Source organism: Salminus brasiliensis, chromosome 6, assembly GCF_030463535.1.
Source record: "Salminus brasiliensis chromosome 6, fSalBra1.hap2, whole genome shotgun sequence".
NCBI classification, from domain to species: Eukaryota; Metazoa; Chordata; class Actinopteri; order Characiformes; family Bryconidae; genus Salminus; species Salminus brasiliensis.
In genome coordinates this window covers 5,649,200-5,671,914 of record NC_132883.1, presented here as the reverse complement: position 1 = coordinate 5,671,914, position 22,715 = coordinate 5,649,200, and the positions used below count along the sequence as shown (strand labels likewise).

At 40.8% G+C, this 22,715-nt stretch overlaps 1 protein-coding gene across 1 annotated transcript in view; it reads left to right on the top strand.

Annotated features, from left to right (window-relative positions):
- The window catches only part of slc6a8 (solute carrier family 6 member 8), a 54,494-nt gene that overhangs the window by 24,377 nt on the left and 7,402 nt on the right, over nucleotides 1-22,715 (top strand). Inside the window, exons 5-12 of the mRNA XM_072681436.1 lie at nucleotides 4,694-4,828; nucleotides 5,948-6,051; nucleotides 7,250-7,374; nucleotides 17,340-17,452; nucleotides 18,990-19,127; nucleotides 19,340-19,442; nucleotides 21,169-21,269; nucleotides 22,356-22,526. Of these exons, the coding sequence (XP_072537537.1) occupies nucleotides 4,694-4,828; nucleotides 5,948-6,051; nucleotides 7,250-7,374; nucleotides 17,340-17,452; nucleotides 18,990-19,127; nucleotides 19,340-19,442; nucleotides 21,169-21,269; nucleotides 22,356-22,526 (990 nt within the window). The remainder of the gene's footprint in view (nucleotides 1-4,693; nucleotides 4,829-5,947; nucleotides 6,052-7,249; nucleotides 7,375-17,339; nucleotides 17,453-18,989; nucleotides 19,128-19,339; nucleotides 19,443-21,168; nucleotides 21,270-22,355; nucleotides 22,527-22,715) is intronic.

The following is a 22,715-nucleotide window of genomic DNA, read 5'->3' as shown; positions in this document are numbered from 1 at the left end:
AATATTATATTATTATATATTTATATATTTATTACTAATATATTACCTCCATCTCTTAATATTGTTCACATGAAGATCACATTTCATTAGATCAATTTATTTTTCAAAGGCTTTCATGGGGTTCCCTCATTTTCTCATGCCTTTACAAGGTTTTGCGTGTTATTTATGTGACAGTGATGTACACATACGCATACATTCATTGCATTATTGTATTTCAAGAAGTGAACAGAGTTCATTGTGCCAATGAGCTGATTGGCTATTTCAGAATCTGCTTGAATAATACGGGGGGCAGAAACAAAGGGTCAGATTAGCCTAGATCTCACAGATCAGGTGGGAATTAGAGCAGCCAGGAAGTAGTGTCTGTTTACTGAAGGTCATATTTTTAGACCATGTCCATTTCACCCTTGAAATAAACAGCATCAGCCCACATCACTGAACAACACTGTAAATCCGAACCATTAGGCTTTAGACACTTTTCCGTAAGAATTCCATAAGAGTGGATGAAACTGGATAAAATTCACTACATCAAATAAACACCAGCGTTAAAGCGCTCATATCCTACATTTTTACGTCACTTATAATGTCTGTCTGCTTTTAGGTACCGAAATCACTCGTAATTCACAATCATGACTATTTCCAACCTTCCTTCTCCATTAAATAAAATACTACTGTTACTGTCTAAAGATGGATGCTATAGTCTGGATCAGCCATTACCTCTTTGATAGACAGCAGTGTGTGCTCCTGGGACAAAGTAAATCAGACCTACACTGTTATCTATTCTGGATAATGGAGATGTGATATACAGACATCCGTCAGCGACTACACTTAAACCTTTAGACTCCGTATATCAAACTGCTTTAAGAAACTGCACTCCCGGTTTAAATAAAGGTTAAATTGAAGGTCACAGAGCTGCCATCACACTTCCAGTTTCTGCAGAAACTGCATGTTCTCATTATTTAAAGATGCTAAGCGTACGTTTCTATATTTTCAGAAGATTTCTTGATGTTTTGAGATAATTTTGCATTTTTTTGAAGATATTTTCTCAATGTTTATAGATGATTTCTTGATGTTTTGAGTTGATTTCTCATTTTTTGAAGATACTTTCTCAATATTGTGAGAATGTCCCTTGCTATTTTAAGGCGTTATGCTTTTTATTTCAGTGGTGGGAATGGGCTTCCATATACAACGAATGTTAACAGTGTTCACATGCTACATCTTCAGTTTTCCATGAGCACGGCAACACTGTACTTAATTAGTGGAAAAGCTCATCTCAACACTGTAAAGTGTTGCCGCTCAGTGCTTGAGTGCTTGACTCAAACCCTAGATCTGCGGCCTGTGCTGCCCCAGTGAACCAAGCAGGCAGAGCTGTAATGCAGTTATACTGCAGGAACAATTGTGTGGAGCCCATCAGAGAGCCATTAACACACTGCGGAGGAGGCCATGAGCGGAGCTTCAGACAGACTATCAAAACCCATTTAGCCAGCCGGCCTGCTGCTCTCAAGGTCGAAGGCACTTCTTTTGGTCAGACTTGCCTTGCTTTCTATAGACACTGAGCCTAGATACATTTTAATAGCAGCTTTACAGTAAGATGAGGAGGGAAAATGAGAGGGCATTGAAGTGAAAGGCCAAGATACTAGGCGTTATCTCACCTCACTGCAATAAAGCAGAAGCTTAACAAGTGAGAATTGTCTGAAAGATGTAATTTACAGTATGTCATAATCTTTTCTGCGGGTGTATTTGCTTACCTGTCACTGTACACACTGTAAAAATGCACACGCTGCAACTTTTAATGATAAAGTAACTGATTACTGAGCGTTTCTGGAGGTAACTCAGTTCAACCTCTCAGTCTGGGGAAGTCATGTGATATTGGGAGTTCTACCTTGCAGGTAGGAATGAACAGTAAACAGATTGAGGGGGAGGAGCCACAGACTAAACATCTTACACAGTAAGACGCTTACGCAGCTCACTTACTGAGTGTTTTAGAGGCTCAAATTAGTATGTTATGGACCACTTAAGTGAAGTGAAGAATTTCATGATAAATGGACCAATAGAAATGCTCCAAAATGACTTGGAATGGACTTGGAATACAAGACTATGGACTTGTATGGGTTACCTATAAACATTTCCCAGATAATATGCCCATATGGGGCCTGTCTGGTTAGCCCCGAAACAGAAAGTTCTGTTCTGTATGTATGTTGGCCCCACCTGTGGATGGCCACCAGGGTCCCACCAGGGTCAGTGATGAGACCCGGAGGGGTTAAACACGGGCCCCATCTGGGTTGTACCCTGCACATTGGGGTCTAGATGGGACCCATGTGAAATTAGGGTGGGCTGTGATGATGGGGCCATTTGGGAAGCCCAACTGGGTTGTACAAACCCACTCAGAACCCACCTAGCCCACCAGCCTTGCCGATCATTTTCTAAGATTCATGAGTTAGTATCAATAGACATAGTTAGTATCTGGTGAAAGGTAGTGATGATCAGCATCAGCAGTGTTGGGGTTAGAGTAAGGATCAGGGTTACAGGGAATGTAATTGTCAATTAATCCATATACTTTAAAGACACAGTGAGTTTCTTCAGAGTATCTACATTGTTCATTGCAGGGCTCGGTCTGAGGGCTGTGGAGGGGAGGTATAATCACGTCTCTGTTGATTCATTGTTCCTCCTCTCTCTCTCTTTCTGCACTCTGCAGTCAGTGTCAGCATTCATTAGACGCCAGCGCTCAAGGCTGTCCTGTGTACAGCAATCACAGGCAGCAGTGAAGAAGGAGAGTGCCGGTCAGAGATAGAGAGAAAAGAGGGTAAAAGAGTATGGAGAGTTAACCCTTAGAAGTCAAGATTAGCTACTTCCATTTTGGGGTTTAAACGTAATCAAATGTAATTGTTCGAATGTAATTACAATGATATGTAATTAATTGAACCAGGTTGTGTAGTTAATTACATTTACATTCAACTTACATTCTATACTGGCAGATTTGAGTCCACCCAACCCAACTAGTCATTACATAATTTCAAAATCAGAAACATCCGACTCAACATTTTCAGTGATTCTAAACATAAGAAGGCTGCAGTCACATAAATGCTCTGAAATCCTGGTAGGTCTAAAAGATTAAATGCCAAAATCATTCAACAAAACAAGCAAACATGGCTAACAGCAGCTAACAGCAGCAGCCACCAGTTTGCATGACTTTATTTCCATACTAACTGGATGCTACCCACTTTTAATTACTGTTAGCAGCATTAGCTAGCTCCTTCTGAACTGTTCCCTGAAGGAATCCCGAAGTCTTCACCCCAAACAGTGGCTCTGTGTCTGGGCTGGATTCTCCCTCAGGTCTCTGAGAGCGCCTCAGCTCAGCCTGGCCTAGGCCATCCTCCACCACTAGAACAAGCAGGGTCTGTGGATAATAATAATGCTGCAGATGTACGACGGCTCATACAGAGGGGCGGTGGGTGGGGGTGGCGGGGTTTGGCATTGCATGACTGTCCTACTTTCAGATGAGTATTTGGAGCAAGTGGAGGAGTCTGTCGGGGGGCCGTTGCTGAGAGAGCTCATAAACAGAGTGGTATCATTAAGAGGGGGAAAAAGGAAAATGTTGAGAACTTTCCCTGATAAAGGTCCGCCTGGTATTATCTGAGTGCAAGGTCCAGGGTGTTTGAAATGCAGCGCTGATTAGATAAGACGCCCCGCACATTATCTGCGATGATCTGATAGAGAAAGTATGCACGTCCTACTCCGTATACGTGTGTGCAACTGTGCGCAGAGCATGTGACGGACCCTGTCCTTGCACAAAAGCTCCAGAAAGATAATGAGCGTGTTAAAGCCATAACGGCGCTTTATCAAATACACTACAAGCACATTTAGCTGATAATGGTCTATATCTCTGATTTACTATGTATAGCCAAGGGCCCTGAAGCTTGGCCTAAATAAAAGCCAACCAGCTGTCCTAAGATTGCTAAAAAAAACAACGAGCAAACAGATGTTTACACCAGAAAAGAGCCGTTAGGAAATAAATAAATAAAAAGATATGATATCATAATCATATTAATAGGATCAACAATCATGCAAGACCTCAGGCATGCCATGGCATTCAACAGCCTCTTTTGAACCCAGACATGTGGGAAGTGGGGGTGCTCGCATTCAGGATTGTGTAACTGCAGCTGTTACAACTACACTGTATGTCCAAATGTTTGTGGACCCCACTTAATATTAATAAATGCATTCAGCTACCATACTGATGCACACACACACACACACACACACACACACACACACACACACACACACACACACACACAGCTTGGCTAGTCCCTGTAGATAAGTATTGCATATGGAATAGGACTCTCTGGAGCAGATGAACCTGATGAACCTATTGGCACCATGCCTAATGCCAGGCGTGGGCTAGAGAGAGGCTTGAGCTTTGGAGCAGTGGAAGAACTGTGCTCCATCCAATACTTTTGGGATGAGTTGGAGAGTTGGGAATGATAAGGCGGGGTGGTGATCATTCAACATCCTGACCTCACTAACGCTCTTGGCGCTGACAACAATCAGATCCTCACAGCAGTTCCTCCAAAATCTAGTAGAAAGCCTTCCTCCCTGGACAATAGAGATTAGTAGAGACAGTTAGGTAGGATAGGTACAATGATGAAGTTAAGCAGCTGTCCTCATGGCTATATGATGTGTGTGTGTTTTGCAGATTGTGTATTTCACTGCCACGTTCCCGTATGTCGTCTTGATCATTCTCCTGGTCAGAGGGGTCACGCTTCCTGGGGCCTATGATGGAATCATGTACTATCTCAAGCCTAACTGGTCTAAGCTAGGAGAACCACAGGTGAGTCATTTCAGAGTCAGTCATTAAAGTCAGAACTGATTCAAAAATGAACACTCTGAAGCAAAGCTAATGAAGCCTGAATGAAGCCCCCCAAAGCACTCTTACTGGCTGACATATGGTTAGGTAAAAGTATGCTCTACCGAAAGACAACAGGGTGTCATTTGGCCATATTGCCAGCAGCAAGAGGTGTGTGGCACAGAGCGTTGGTTGTACAGTACACTTGAACAGTTATTTTCATGCCCTATGAAACTTTTTAACCCCTTAAACCCAGTTTTAAGGGACAGTCTTGAAAATAAAGGTACTACTTATATTTTATTTAAGTTATTATTTTATTTTGTTATTATGTTATTTATTTTAGTTATTATTTTATTTTATAGGTTATTTAAGCAATAGCAATGAAGAACCACTTTTGGTGGCAATTAGAACCATGTTTGCAAAAGAGATGTGTGAGTAAGACCCCTTTCCATCAAGTGGTTTGTCTTTAAATCATGTCAACAGGGGCACCGTATAGTGAGGGGAAGGCCTAGGGGAGTATTTTGGTAAAATTCTGGGGCCCAGTGTACAAACATTTAATTGAGCCCAAAATCACTGGCAGCGCCCCAGTTTATGAAGGTTCTGTGTTTTTGTTTTAATGGACCATAAGTGATTCTTCTATGACTTCGCTCAAAGAACCATTTGTAGCTCCTTTATTTTTAAGATTTATGCTTAAGATAACAGATAGCACTCTTAAAACTGAAGGTGCTACAAATGGTCCTTTGAGCAGAACCACTTTTGGGTCCATAAAGAGCCGTTTTTGTAATAGAGATGAGTGTCAAGTGTCCATATACTCGAAACTGCTGAAGAACCTTTCAAGAAACGTCATGTAATGGTTCTTTAGACCACTTGAATGTTCATCACATTCACAGATCTCTATTACAAACTTGATTCTTTATGGAACCAAAATTGGTTCCTCTATGGCATCACTCAAAGAACCATTTGTAGCCCCTTTATCTTTAAGAGTGTACCCCCCAGACATATTAAAATACTTATGTTCTTTGTTCTGGTCTGCTGGCATACTTGTGGTCAGATCTACCTTTGCCCTCATCGATCCTCATTTTTGTTTCTGCTTCCCTCGTTCAGGTTTGGATCGATGCTGGCACTCAGATCTTCTTTTCTTACGCTATCGGGCTCGGGGCCCTGACTGCACTCGGCAGCTATAACCGATTCAACAACGACTGCTACAAGTAAGTCAACACATCAAACTGGGTTCCTCTTTTGTCTGCGCATGCCAAGCGTGCCCCAGTTCATTCATCCGTCCTTCAGGACTTTCCATTATCACAGTTTGGGTTTTAGTGAAGTGCGTGCCTGGTGACGGATCACGTTAAATAAACAGCACAGGAACATCGTGTTACTTCATTTCCTGGGAAAAGGGTGTTAGAGGTCATTGGATTTGAATCAGCTATTTCCACCCCTTGTATAACCTGAGGGCCCCTTATTGCTAAATATTAGTTTAATGGTGGCCGCATCTTCATCTAATCTGGTTCATCTGCCAGCCTGTGCATTATTATCAAGACAGTAGGGTCGTACAATGTGGACAGAGGACTATATTAATACTGCTGTACTGCATATTTGCCATATTTTCCTGAAAGCCCACGAGTAACCTTGCCATTGTTTTTATGGAAATTCTTGACATTTATGGGATCATCTGACCACCTTAATTTATTCCATGGAACATCTGTGGTCGGTCAGAGTACTGAGAGCGTATAATTATATATTTATTGATTGGATGGAGGCTTTTTGCATTCTGCATACCACTGCAGTATGATGGCACTAGCAAGCTCCACCTCCTTCCAGACTAATGTCCAATAAAAAGCTGAGACATAATCTTGTCTACACATCCACTACCCCATCTTCTCCCTGATCCCCAGTCCAATCCACAGATCCAGTTCTCCCTTTTCTCACAGTCCTACTGTGTGTGCTCCAAACCAGCAAATAAACATAGCACATTATGAAAAAAATTATACAAACTATGTGTCCCATTGCTGACACAGATGTGCAAATGCACACACACAGCTTCTCTAGTCCATTTAGAGGAAAACTACCAAAAGAATAGGACTCTCTGGAGCAGATAAACATGAACCTATTGGCATCATGACTAATACCAGGCATGGGCTAGAGAGGTATAAAGTCCCTCTAAGTCCCTCTTGAGGGGTATAAAGTAACGCTCTTGTTGCTGAAAGCAATCAAATCCTCACAGAAATGCTCTAAAATCTAGTAGAAAGCTTTCTTCCCTGGACAGCAGAGACAGTTATAAACACTTTTCTAATACCCTTGATTTCAGAAGAAGCAGTGCATGAGCAGATGTCCAAATACTTTTGTCCATAAAGTGTATCATGTATCCCTACGTAACTGTGAGACTCTCGTTTCACCTGTTCTCCTCAGAGATGCATTCATGCTGGCCCTGATAAACAGCGGCACCAGTTTCTTTGCTGGCTTCGTGGTCTTTTCCATCCTGGGCTTCATGGCGTCCGAGCAGGGCGTGGACATCTCCAAAGTGGCTGAGTCGGGTAAGAGTCCAGCAATGCTCAGTGTTTTTAATGCATACTGTATAAGGAGATGTAGACTGCATTGATAAGTGGTTTCTTGAGGAATTTCACAGTTTCATGTTGTCTGTGCTCTAATGGACCTGATGAATATTTGAAAGCTTTGGTTCTGAAACTGGTCCTCAGGGCATCTTAGAGCAGTGGCTCCAACCTTGGTTGTGTAGAACCTATAGAACTGCTGAAACACACAACCTTCAGCTCAGGATGGGCTTGTTAATGAGCTGATTAGCTGAATCGGGTGTGATCTACTGTCCTAGACGATTTCCTCGTTTTTGTCCCTGTGTTTTTGGCTTTATGAGTTTGGAGCAAAAATGTGGATCATCTAAGAGGCCTTGAGGACTGATCTGAGAACCACTGTACTGAAGGGCTTAGCAGCGTGCTGAGGAGTTGGAATCAGGTGTGTTAGAGAGGGGAAAACACAAAACTGTACAAAACAGTAGCCCCCTTGTACTGTGTTAGAGTGTATCGGATGTAGAGTGCCACTTCAGCCCCTTTTTCTAGGACCATGCCTGAGATCCTTGTGTCTAAATGTGTTAAATAATTCAGTTGAAATCCAGTTGTTTCCAGTTCACATAGGAGAACACTTATCCGAGGCTGGGGCTGATTGCACTGCATTATTTATGGAGTTCATTTTTAATCTACGTCTACAGACTGATGGGGCAAAAAATGTGTGCTACGTGTAATGAACCAGTCATGAAAACATGTTAAGGTTTGACTAATAAGCTCTAGGTCCTGATTCTGATGGTGATTGGTCTTCTGCATGAACAGTATGACATCATTTGCTTTGCATATTTTACACTATGAACCGAACTGAACTGAACAATGTTCTTTTTATTTGTATTGAAAAATGTGTTCAACGTCACCTATATCTGTAACTGCACTTAGGGGATTATTATTCCGATCAGCTGTGTGCGAGTGTGTGTGTCTGTGTGTGTTTTGAGTGTTGTGTATATACAATATAGTAAATGAGGATGAATGTGAGTGAGTTCCCAGAAAATGTGACCATTTGGTGTGTCAATATTTTAAGTATAAGTATGCTTTATGATTTTTATGATGTTTGTTTGTGTGTGTGTGTATGAGAGAGAGAGAGAGAGAGAGAGAGTTTCTGTGTGTATGTCTGTATGTGTGTGTGTGTGTGTGTGTGTGAGTGAATATTAATGTGTGTAAATATGTGTGTGTCTGTCTGTCTGTGGAAAAGTGCTGAACATAAAAAAAGCCAGTCTGCCTCCATCCTAAACTACATCCTCATTATAACACTCCCATGATGGATAAATGCAGTCTCACGGTTGTCAGTGTTAGTGCTCCAGTGAGCCACAGTGTTTACCACAGAGTACACCAGACTTAGACTGTGAGACGGAAACGCTCCTTGCAGACGGCACACAAGATTCGTCTGATCATCACCCAGACTTAATCCTGACACTCTGTAATTTTTCAGCAGTCTGGTTAATCACAGTACATTTGTAGTAGGAGTGTAACGGTACACAGAAGTCACAATTCGGTGGTTTAAAACCTTAACAGCCCCCCCCCCCCCCCCCCCCAAAAAAAAATACATAAATCTAACATAGGATTTAATTACATTTGAACAGACAGTCGTGCAAGTATACAGTTCCAGTTCCACCACTAGTATGGTATGGTATAGTATGGTATAGTGTGGTATAGTGTGGTATGATATCGTATAATATGGTATAGTACGGTATAGTATGGTATAGTATGGTATAGTGTGGTATAGTATGGTATGATATGGTATAGTGTGGTATAATATGGTATAGTATGGTATAGTGTGGTATAGTATAATATGGTATAGTATGGTATAATATGGAATAATGTGGTATAGTATGGTATAATATGGTATAGTGTGGTATAGTATGGTATAGTGTGGTATAGTATGGTATGATATGGTATAGTGTGGTATAATATGGTATAGTATGGTATAGTGTGGTATAGTATAGTATAATATGGTATAGTGTGGTATAATATGGTATAGTATGGTATAGTATGGTATAATATGGTATAATGTGGTATAGTATGGTATAATATGGTATAGTGTGGTATAGTATGGTATAGTGTGGTATAGTATGGTATAGTAGGGTATAGTGTGGTATATAATGGTATAGTATGGTATATAATGGTATATTATGGTATAGTGTGGTATAGTATGGTATAATATGGTATAGTGTGGTATAGTATGGTATAATATGGTATAGTGTGGTATAGTATGGTATAGTAGGGTGTAGTGTGGTATATTATGGTATAGTATGAAATAGTGTGGTATATTATGGTATAGTATGGTATAGTGTGGTATAGTATAGTATAATATGGTATAGTATGGTATAGTGAGGTAGTCAGTACAGCTAAAAAAAAAGCCCTTATAGGCAAGATCGCATGTGAATGTCAGGTGTGAACAGGCCTTATGAATGAGGAGAGACCAAAATACTGGAAACTGAAGATCAGATTCGCTGGAATGATTAAATAGCCTACTTCTCTGGACTGTGTAAATCTGCAGGTAGTCTGCACAAACCAATAATAACCAACTGATATACTGGTCAAGCCCCATATTTACGAGGATGTCCATTCTTTAAACTATGACTGCAGCTTAATTTGTCCCTTTTCTTCAGCTTCATAACAAGACCACTAAAGCCACCACTTTGTAGTGTTGTAAAATCACAGAGTGTCTTTTGAGCCACTGTTTTGTTGTATTTCTAATATTCCTTTGTAATATTTTCCCCAGTTTTATACCTCAGGACTATGCTGAGGCCTAGTTCAGTAACAAAGTCTCAGTGAAATGTACAGTTCAGATACACTCTCAGAAGTAAAGGTTACCACATATGGGGCCTTTTGGAGCAAGACCATAGACTTACACTTAATGTAAATGTTTGATACCAAACCATACATGTATGGTTATGCTAAGAACCACTCGGGAATCTTCATTTTCAAGAGTGTGCAGTCCACTCAAGGAGAGTTCATATGAGCCAGCACACCAGCATGGGGTTCTGTAGGAGTCCATTAACCCCAGGACTTCATTTGCACCAGTGGTTTTACTGTGTTTAGTGTGGAATGCTGTTGCTACCAAGCATGCTTTGCAACAATGTCTATGCATGCATGCAGACCGAAATATCAGTTATTAACACGCACATGCCTTAACCTTTTCAGTTAGTTTAAAATAGTCTCTCTAAAATAGCCGCTCTCAAGGTATAAACCCCTATTAGCCTTTTATGTATGTGAGCAGATTTGGTTACACCTTCTTATTCAGGCTTTGATCAAAAATCATTCCACCGACTCATCGCTCTTACAGATTCAAACATGATGTTCGGATTGGGTCTTTTCATATATAACAATGATAAATAACTTATAATTATGTGCCTATTATTAAGCATTTTGTTAAATCCAGTGGAACTGTATAAGCTTGGTTCTTATTGTGAACAGAAATGCTCTTGGACAGTCTGATCACAGAAAATAGCAATAATAAACCCCAACTGTAACAGTTTATGGTTAGAGTAACTCAAGTCTATCAACTTTACAAGTGCTTTACAAGTTTGCAGCTATGAGAAATACATATTTAATATTTTAATGCTTTTTTTAATAAATGTAAAAAGTGAAAATATAGTTCATATCTCACTCTGCCTTTGATTCATTTGAGTGGACTTCAGTCTGCGATTTTGTCTGACTGTACTTTACTGATTTATAAAAGTTAAAGCAACAGTTTGGTGAAAAATCTAACATGATGTATCACTGACCCCAGATGCAGCTGATCGGCCGAGACATGTTTGGTGTCTGAGGTGTGCTTCTTTACTTTACAATGAGAGAACTGTGATTGAGGCTAACATTGCTGACAAGTACTGGCCTTTGACTGTCACCAGCCTCTAATAACCTCTATTATCTGTAAATACACGCAGGGGGGCCGTATGGGGGAGGCGGCTTTACATAAAATGTAGTAATTGAGTAGTTTGGAAATTGTTAGAATTGTCAGAATGGTTATTGTGTTGTGGGGCCCTGTGTAATATCTTTTCATAAGGCCCAAAATGTCTGGCAGTGCCCTAAATTATATGAAAACCTATAACCTATGACCTGCTCAAGACGCATCCACACCTTCAGTTGTTTTGCCTAGAAAATTTTTTTGTGTTTAGACCATGGTATGACTTACTTTACTCTATAAACACTAACATAAATGCGGCAGGTAATGGTTCCAATTTTAGTGTCTTAGCTTATATTCATATTTCCATCCATTTTGTTTTTTATTTTAACTTAATTAAGTTGATTTTGAGCATGTATTTAAAGAGATGAGGTTGGTGACAGTCCAGGTCCAGTGAGTATTGAAGCACAAAAGAAGCACACATCAGATTCCAGACATCTCTTGGCTGATCAACTGCATCTGGGGTCGGTCATAAATCACATTAATCACACTAATAATCACTAAACCGTTCATTTTAATCTTTCTAGTTGGCTTTTATTTTGGAGTAGTCTCTTTATGTAGGCTAAAATTTGACTCTTTTTAATCTAAAGTCCTAAAATGAGTCAAAGGATTGAACTACTCATGGTCACGCCACTGACAAAGAGGTCTTAATCACATTTAGAGCAGGACTACTCAACGAGAAAGTTACTGACCCGTCCACCAAACTGCATGGGAATGTGTTTTAACTGAACTTTCATCACCAGTCAGTGGATTAAACCTTATTTTAGGGAATATTTCTGCCAAAAAAGTTTCATCCTAATCATGCGTGATTCACCATGAGTTGTTTTTAGTGTTGATGTGATTCAGACATTTAAACTGAGCTGAAGATGCTCAAGGTTGCACCTCTTTACTAAAAATTCTATCATACAGAAACTTCAGAAATATTAATGTAACGTTTTAAACCACTGCAGTAATCAAGGGTCAAAGTCATTGGGGGAAGATTATGAATCCCCAGTGCACTGAAAAAAAGTGATGTATTGAATCTGCTTGATTTGAATGTGTACATAATTTCCACATTAATGTGTCCAAAAGTATATGGACACACCATCTAATTTGTAAATAATATGCCGCGGACACACCAGACCATATTTTTTGTGGGCGTTTTTTTTTTTGTGGTCCCCATGCCCACTGCTAAACCTCAGAAAAAGGGGACAAACTCCATATTAATATCCTTGACATACCTTTTTAAAATGCCAAAGGTCATGGGACAAGAGCTAGTATTGTGTAGGACATCCTCTAGCAACTCAATGTGGCTTTGATTCCACAAGCAGATGAAAAACGTCTGGAGAGGTGTTAAGCCGTCCTGTTTGGACAGCCACCCTCAGCTCTGTGGTATTTGTAGGTGCAGGATCCCAGGTGCTAATGGACCTCTCCGCCACATCCCATAAACGCTCGATTCAACTCATGTCAGGTGAATGTTCAGGCCACACCATTCGACAGAAACCCTCCAAAATGCTACTTGCACCAATTCTGGACAGTCTGGGCCTGATGGCATGATGCATTACCCTGCTAGAATATCCCATCATTGTTGGGGTACAAATGATGTACACTCTTAAAACAAGTAAATTCAGTCCCTCGCTGTTGCTCAGTGCAGCCTGATGTGTTTTAATGCTGATGATGCCTCTCGTCGTCGGTGCATGAAAAAAAAAAAAAGGCACGGGCTGTTCCGGACAGAGTTTCACCTTGCGGCAGTGGACGAGCTCACTACTGAGCTTGTTAAGTCCAGGGAAAGGACAGTGTGTTCTATGCTCAGAGGAGAGAGAGAAAGAGAGAGAGAGCGAGAGAGAGAGACAGGGGACTTATCTTTTCATGAATTCGCCATGTTACTGAGTTCATGTCACCTTCATTCTAATATTACGCTCCAGTCTCACGGACGCTGCTGGTGACGGCACATTGGCTTGACATCACAAGAGGCTGTGTGCGGTCCCAGCATAGCGAAACAAGCAGATTGCTTCTAGTGTAGCACTGTGTGTGGATGTGTGTGTGTGTGTGTGTTCATGTTTGAGAGAATGAGAAAAGAGTGAAGAGAAAGAGTGGCTTGTATGTGGACTATATGTGTGTGTGTGTGTGTGTGTGTGTGTGAGCCCTTGTCTGTCCTTGTGGTGTCTAATCTGAGTGTGTGAGTCCTACATGAACGTGCTGTGGAGCTGTTCTGTGTGAGTGTGTCCTCGAGGGAGGCGAGTGTAACCTCAAATCTGGTCGTGACGTTATTGTATGCGTTATAGAGACATAACATGATACCTAAAGCACAGGGGCTTTTATTATCTCTCTTTTTTTTCTTGTTACCTTTTTTTCCATCCAGAATCCGTTCAGCTCACAGTTAGAGGACAATCCAGATTTCCCCGTCATGCCTCTCTGATGCTTTTACTAGTTATCCTTGATTTGTCTTCAGTCCCGTTCTATATCTTGTGATTCATATCTATTCATTTATTATCTCTATATTATCTATATTTTGGCTTTAAGTATTAATTTAAGGATTATCTAACCAGGAACTTTGCCTCTTGAGATGTGCACATCTCGATTTCAAGAGGGGTCCTGGAGCTGACTGCCAAAGCAGGTAAACCTCTGATATCTAATGTCAGCATTTACACCTCTTAATACAGCCCAGCCCGAGAGTTATGCCCGTAGCTACTGCAGCCGAGGGGGCGCACGTTCGGCCTAGTAGTGCAGCCAGCCAGGGCCTCGCCGTTAGCGGCAGCTTTAGCGCAGCCTAGCGTAGCACAGATAAACGCCAGCACTAGAGCTGCCCTCTGGTACAGGAGCACAGTGCACAGCAATGGTGGGAATTCAGACCAGGGCACACATGAAGGGAAACAGTGTTCTCAGTTTAATATGGGCCACCTCCAGTAGCCTCCCGTCTACCCAGTCTAACCCCACTAAACCCAAACACTACATGAATAAACCCACATTAATACAGTGTCCAACCAGAGAGTCAACACCCAGCAGGTCTGTGGCTTTTTTTACCCCCCAAATCCAGATGAGTTTGGTATTGAATCCTAGATGGTCAGTGTTGTTTAGAGTCATTATTCGTCTTTGGCCATTTTACTCAGTAATGGCTGAAAGAATAGGTCCCGTTTCTTAAAGGGCCCATGTCCTACATTTCTCGCCCCATGAGATTTGAGCTCCCAGCTATTTTTTTGCCCAGGATCTCAAACCTTAATTTGCTTCTTAGGGTTATGGTGTTTTCACAGTCATGGTTAGGCAAGGCCAGGTGATGCAGATTTTAAGGCTTGATCAATACTCTGACTACTCAAACCTTGTCCCAACAATCAGCAATCAGATGAACCTTGTCCCAACAAACAGCAGCCATGGGCTTCTCTAAGCAGCTGTCTAGCACTCAGATGATTCAAATAAGTGATGCCCACAAAGCAGGAGAAGGCCTTAAGACGATAGCACAGCGTTTTTCAGTTTCTGTAGTACTGTAATGTCGGAAAGGAGGTCTGGTGGAGATCTGGAAGGCTGGAAGATTTAGCAGACTCTGGATTGGTGGTGCACTGTTTAACTGTGCGGCAACTCCGGCATAAATATGACCTTCATGGAAGAGTCATCAGAAGAAAACCTTTTCTGTGATCTCACCACAACATTCATCACCAGAAGTTACCAAAGGAACATCCAAACACATCTGATGCATTTTAGAATCAAATTCTATGGACCGATCAAGTTAAAATAAGACCTTTTTAGCCAGAACAAAAAGGTACATCATTTCATGAAAAGAACACCTCGCCAACTGTGGGTTGGGAACAGAGTGTAAAACATCCAGTGAGCAGCAGTTCTTCAGATGGAAACATCTTGTTGATGAGAGAGGTCAACGAAGAGTGGCCAGACTGGTTGGCACTGACAGAAAGGCTACAGTAGCTCAGATAACCACTCTTAACAAATGTGGAGAGCAGAGAAACATCTCAGAATGAACAACACTTTGAACGCTAAGGATACAAGAGCAGAAGCAGCAGAAGACCACGTCAGGAGAGGAAACGGAGGCTGCAGTGGTTCAGCACAGGCTCACCAAAACTGGGCAGTCTTGATTTCTGCTGATGCGCTCAGATGGCAGAGTCAGAATGTGGCACCATGACAGCATGAATGCATGGACCCAACCAACAGTCCAGGCTGGGGGAGGTGGCGATGTTTGAAGGACACAGCCTATCTGAGTATTGTTGCTGACTATGTGCGTCACTTCATGACCACAATTGACCCGTCTTCAAACGGCCACTTCCAGCATGATAAGGCACCGTGTCACAAAGCAGAAGTTGTTTCATGAACTTCACAAGTTCAGTGTTCTTCAGCGGCCTTCCCAGTCTTCCCAGTAGAACCTTGGGATGTGGTTGAACAGGAAATTTGCAGCATGAACAAAGTGCTTCTACAAATCTGCAGAAACTGTGGGATGGAATCATGTCAGCATGGATATATGGATGGATAGATAGATAGATAGATAGATAGATAGATAGACTATATGTGGGCAGCCATTCTAATGAATGCATTCTGCTACTTTAAGTAGCACGGATATCCCTGTAGAGAAGTACTGCTAATAGAATAGGACTCTATGTAGCAGATAAACATGAAACATGCACCATGCTGCCTAATGCCAGGCGTGGGCTAGAGGGGGTATAAAGCCCCCCAGCATTGAGCTGTGGAGCAGTGTAAGAACTGTGTTCTCTGGAATGATAATGGTGCTCCATCCAGTACTTTTGGGATGAGTTTGGGAGTTGGAGATGAGGCAGGTGTTGATCATCTAACATCCTGACCTCACTAACGTTCTAGTCGCTCCTCACAGCAATGCTCCAAAATCAATAGAAAGCCTTCTTCCCTGAACAGTAGAGACAGTTATTTCAGGGTAAACTGAAGAAGAAAGCAGAAGCAGGTGAACAGCAAGTGTCCCAATACTTTTGTCCTTTTGTATAATTGATCTGTTGTAATTGGTTATCCTGTATAGTAGACTCTTTCATAACTTGGAGGAAAATGGAGGGACCAGCCTGTCTCCTGGCGGATTAGGAAATGTGGTTGTTGATTTTTGTGACGTCACAGAAACAACTGGAACTGAGGAGTGAACAGTGCGTTGGACGGCGCTTACATACTAAATTAACCTCCTGAATTTCAAACAAACGCTAGGAAAATGTAGTTTTCCATGGTATGGGCCCTTTAAGAAATCATCAGGTCACTTGATTTAAGCGATTTGAGCTATACTTCAGGATAGGCACGCGTCTGTGTTCCATTCAGCATGTATCTGCTCCAAACAGAGCTGAAAGAAATGTAAGTGACCCTTCTCAAGACCAGTTAAGTTGCCCTAATGTAATAGCAGCGGCATTAAAAAAATGGTGAACAGGTATCTGAGTCCCATATGAGCTCTACAAATTTAAACAAGTTGTCCAAATGGTTTAAATTTGACTGACCATGAACTAACAAAAAGCAGTAACTATGGACGTGTGTGGTCACTAACTGTTGTCACTAATACGTTTCGATTGGCTCCTGTAAAAGTAACCCACACTCAATCCAACGGTTGTGCTGAGAAGATACACGCCCCTGTTTGATACACGTCTCTTACTACTCTAAAGCTTGACAGTGCCCTCCCTCTATCAGAATCTAACATCACACATATGCAAACGTGCAACGACACACACACCCCCTTACAACTAACCCGCCTGACTGTGAATGCGAGCACAGCTCTCGTTAGAGAAAACCTAAACAAGACTCCAAAAATAATAATCAGACAAGAAGACCCCCCCCCCCCCTCCAACCCAACCCAACCCCTGCCCCACCCTGCCCTCTTTCTTTCACACAAACTTTCACTCAGGAGCTCCTTTCTCTCTGCTTTCCTCTCTTTATCTCTCTCACTCACTCTGTCTCTCTATCTCTCTCTATCGTTCTCTCTCTCTCTGTCTCTGTCTCTGTGCAGTTGGTGCTGTATGTATGTAAGTGTGTTGGTGTGTATTGGGCAGCCTTTGGCCCGCAGTGTTGAGTGTTTCTTATGCTGCTCTCCTGCCTGCAGGGCCTGGCCTGGCGTTCATAGCGTACCCTAAAGCTGTGTCTCTGATGCCCGTGGCACCGGTCTGGGCAGCCCTCTTCTTCTTCATGCTGCTGCTGCTGGGGCTGGACAGTCAGGTTAGTGGACGGAAACTGAACAAATCCCTAATAAGAAAACACAGGTGAAGATGAATAGTGAATGAGGCTCATTAAAGTCTGCAGTTTGACAGGTACAGCAGATCCTACATCAACACTCTTGCCATTGGACTAAAGAATAGTCCAGTGTTTTTTTTTAAGACTAAGTTCAAATATCAGTTCAAATATTTCCTGAATCTGTAGAGCCCACCCTTTCCATTGCATCTCATCGTGATATCATATGTGACTCACATCCAGAGTTATGAGGTTATGAAGACAGGTTGAAATATTCATCTCTTCCTCCAACTGGTGGATTCATTCACTCATCTGTAATTGCTAGAGTTGTGCCTCTGTCTGTGTTCTGTGTGAAACTGACCAGCCTCTCGTCATTTATATACTATTGCATTCATATATTCCACTACTTCTGTAAAGATAAGACTCTTGTAGACCAGCTTCAAGCACCAAAACTATTCGTCCACATGAGGAAAGGCATGTTTTTACAGTAAATATGAAGAATTTGATAAATCTGACTGCATTTGTTTAGGTTTAGGGTCAGAGTATCTCTTCACACTTGCTGTATGTCACATGGGGTCTCATTAACAAGCGAGCCGGGACTGTTTTGAACAGTTTGATATAAAACGTGGGTATTTTCTTATATTCAAGTGCTTTTAAAGATAAAAAATGAGAAAATGCATGTAGACTCCAGAGGGTTAAAATTAATAAAGGTGCTACAGGGGGTTCTGTGAGCGAACCACTTTTGGTTCCATAAAGAAGCCTCTTTGTGAGGGTGAAGAATCTTTTAAAGGTCTGAGAAGATTTTAAAAGGTTCTTCACATTTCACATTCACATCTCTGTTACAAAAATGCTTGCTTATGGAACCAAAAGTGGTTCTTCTATGGCATCACTGAAAGAACCTGTTGTAGCACCATGATTTTTAATGGTGTATGTGCTGCATATGTGCTGATTACCACAGACTTGTTTCCCTGTACTGGAATAGGGACTGGAAACTCACTTATAGCAAGAAATTTGTGAAAGAACATTTCATTGCTGTTCAATAAAAAACATGTATCTCCAAAATGCTGACTTTAATGAAAGGCAATGTCATTTAGATTTCAATTTAAATTAAGGTCTATTCATCCAGAATCATTTACACCGCATACAGACCAGCTACAGGGTTCCAACCATGAAGGGAACTAAAAACGGACAGAAATGGAGCCATATGATTTTCATTGGACAGCAGCGATTTGAGATAGGTGGCTATATTAAAGCCTGCTTTTTATGAAAATGTGAAGTAGGTGGAACCGCTGAAAAACCTTTTCTGACACCTCATCAAAATCCCATGTTCCACTTCTACTTTTGGAGGGGACGTTTCATGTGCTCCCTGGCCTTATTGATTCAGCTGTATCAATAAGGTAGCTGAGGCTTTGTTGTAACTTCAGTTATCAGAGGACAGAATCAGACGGTTAATTGCGTTCAGTAGGTTGAGAGTCAAAGACGGTTCGTAATGAATCTAACTTGATTTGTTTATCTTCTTTTACAGTTTGTCGGAGTGGAAGGTTTTGTAACTGGCATTCTTGATCTTTTCCCTGGAAAGTATTACATGCGCTACCGTCGAGAAATCGCTGTGGCGATCTGTTGTTTATTGTGCTTCATTATAGATCTCTCCATGGTTACACAGGTAAACGTCCTGCATAAATTGTTCATTCATTAACAGAGCTGGGCCGTTATGTAAGTGGGTGGGGGGGGGGGGGTGTGGGGGGGCTAAAATGCTAATTTTAATACACAGTGGTTTTAACTTGTTTGCAGATTAACCAGCTATTGTTTGTTTACCTTATGCAAGACATGACTGGAGCTCTGACCTCAGTGTTTGTGTTTGTGTTTTGTGTACAGGGGGGGATGTACGTCTTCCAGCTTTTTGACTATTATTCAGCCAGTGGTATGACCCTGTTGTGGCAGGCATTCTGGGAATGCGTGGTTGTCGCCTGGGTTTATGGTAATACTCACAGACACTTATTCATATAACAATAACTTCCTATTTTAGATTTTTGGATAGGTTTAATTTGCTGTCTCTTGATAAAGCGTCATAACTCGTTTACTAGAGATTTTAGGTCCAGTTGAATGACTCAAAAAATAAAAAAATCATCATTTGCTTGGATGAAATAATTTAAAAAATACTAGAGAATTTACTTATATTTTTTTATTCCAAAATAATTTGTCAATGTCATATTTCCAGGTCAGTTTGTTTAGGTTTGTCTTGATTTTCTACTGTTGATTTGACTTATTTTACTTTAGTTGGTATCAAACATATATGTCCAAATCCAAATTTTGGTCTTTAAAAAAGAGGACACTGGGGACACACGGGTGGTTAGGATATTGTGAACAGAGGACTTCAAATAGGCCTCTAGCAGACTAGACCATAGCAGTGTCTATGGGTCAGGATGGGAGGTACTCAAATACCTGAAATACCTACCTAAAACATACATACCACATTAATACCAATACATACCACTTCAGTACCCTAACAGCCAATATGGCCAAATTACCTCCTTTCAGTTTTTTATTGTTATTTTATTTTCATGACAATATAAAAAACACAAGTTAAAAAAAACTAAAATTTAATTGTATACTGCTTCTGGTCTGAGCGACAGGCTATAGTGTGGGATTGATCAGACTGTTGATTTGACATTTAAGGACATTTAAATATGAGACAATTGCAGAAGCAAACACTAATGTAAAATCAACACATTTTTAGGCACATTTTAGATCCCAAAAAGAGGACATGTCCGGCTCTGGTCATTCTAATTGCATCAAATGCAGACCAGAGACGAGCTCTACAGCTTTGAAATAAACATGACAGGAATAGAAGTGAGTTATACCTTTTTTACTGAACTGCATAGCAGTTCAACAACAGTAATCCAGACCACAGAAATGACACTGAAATAACGAGGAAAAAACACAACCCAACACTATTCCAAAAAGAGAATTAGAATGGCAGGTCTTTGCTAAAATCCAGAAAGATATAATTTGCTTGTCAAATGAAAGTATCTTCCACCTTGAGCTGGACTTAAGGGACTGATCTAGCTAATGTTAATGCCAGTAAATGAAAAATATAATAAACAAGGCATTTTAATGGTGAGACTGTTTACCTTAACGGCTGTCTTAACAGCAAGTTCTTGAATAACAGTCAGTATGTTGCCGTTAAGTCGATACTGCAACATTAAGTGTATTGTTTTCATTCAATGAAGCTAGTAAGTGTTAAATACCTATGGCTATACCTATGCACACAAGTACATTAAAATGACTGTGGGTTAAAAATGACAATACAGCTGAAGTGAGAGCTAGAATATAATAGTATTTACTGCATTTTCACTCACTGAGAGATGTAGAAGATGTCATTGTTAGGAGATTTCTGTATGAGCATGCCCGTGCTACTGCAATGCATGCTTTTCCTAGTCAGGCAGAGAAAAATGTATACTTTTTTATTTGACTTGATCAACTTCGGTTGATTTAAGACCTGGGGTGATTACCTCCTTCCAACACAAATACTTCAAGTACATTTCAGTAATCACTCGGTTCAATTAACATCAACTTGATTTGCTTTCCTAACTCAAACGAGAGCCAGTTCTACGTTTTTTAATTGCACTGCACACTCAGAAACTGCTCCAGCCAAAATCTCTTTTCCTTCAGCTAAAGCATGGTCCTACTGTGTGTATCTGCAGGTGCTGACAAGTTCATGGATGACATCGCCCGTATGATCGGTTACCGGCCTTTCCCTTGGATGAAGTGGTGCTGGTCGTTTATTACTCCATGTGTTTGCATGGTGAGAGTCTGTTTCTTTCTTAGGTCTAAACTCTTAAGTCTACATCTGAGCTAGTTCTCCACAAACCTTCAACATCTGGTCCTAGAGATCTAGAGCTAGTGTGTCCCCTACTCTAGCACACCTGGTACTAAACTGAAGTGTGCAAAAGCAGGGAGAACACTAAACTGTGGCTACACCCTAAAATATGGTTACATCCTGTTCACTGTATAGTGCACATAAAGTAGTGGAGTTAAAAACCATAGTGGAAAATTCTTCTTCTGTTGATTAGGGGACAATTTCTTTTTGCTATTATAGGGTTTGTAGTGCTTCTGAATATTTTATATAGGACAATTTCTGCTCAATATACTAGCGTTCTAGTGCTCCTGATTGCCTAATGTAGGGAATAGCGGACCATTGCATTCCTTAGATTAGTATTTTATGTAGTGCTTATGTTTGTGTAATGTAGGGAACAGTAATAAGGGGACCATTTAATCCCATATAATAGTGTTCTATGGAGAACCTCTGACTGTCTAATGTAGAAAATAGTGATTAAGGACCATGTCCATTTTCTTATAATATTGTTCTATAAAGGCATTTCTCTTATATAGGAATGATTTCTCTTTTAATATAGGAAATAGTGATTAGGGGCACTTCTTAATTGTTCTTATTATAGTGTTGTATGTAGTTCTCTTCATTTTCTAATGAAAGGAATTGTGATTTGGTGCCATATCTGTCGGCTATTATAGTTTTTAATAAGACTTTTGAATTGCTTATACAGTAAATAGCGATAAGGGGACAATTTAATTCCCTATTCTAGTGTTTAAAAGTGCCTCTGATTTTCTAATGAAGGGCAAAGTGGTTCTCTAAAACTGCAGGAATGAGTAACAGCAGTTAACTGTAACTAGAAAGCAACCTTTTCACCTCATAGTACGCTGCCTTGTTTAATTATTAAAGGATGTTCATGCCCTGAGTGTGGAAACAGGTCACATCCATTCTGTTTCTGCTGTTAGACAATCAGTAATAGACCTGAGGTGTGAAATACAATGGTATGTGCATTTTGTGTTACAGTGGGCACTGAACCTGTTTTCTGTCTCTTTATCTCCTCAGGGTATATTTCTGTTTCACCTGCTGAACTACAAGCCTCTTACCTACAACAATGTGTATGTGTACCCGTGGTGGGGGGAGGTGATCGGTTGGTGTCTGGCTCTCTCCTCCATGCTCTGCATCCCCGTTAGTCTCGTCTACAAGCTTTCCGGAGCCAAGGGAACCTTCAGAGAGGTGCGAGCTTCACCTATGTTTTTGTCTAATCCAGTTAATGTTCCACTTGAAATTTCAGAGCTAAATCTTAATGCTTCCAATACTTTTAAGTTTCCATATCAAAGAAAAGCAAAAAATATGTAATATTATTATATATTAATATTACAAATATAATAATATTTTGGTGTCATATAAGTAAAGTAAAGTAAA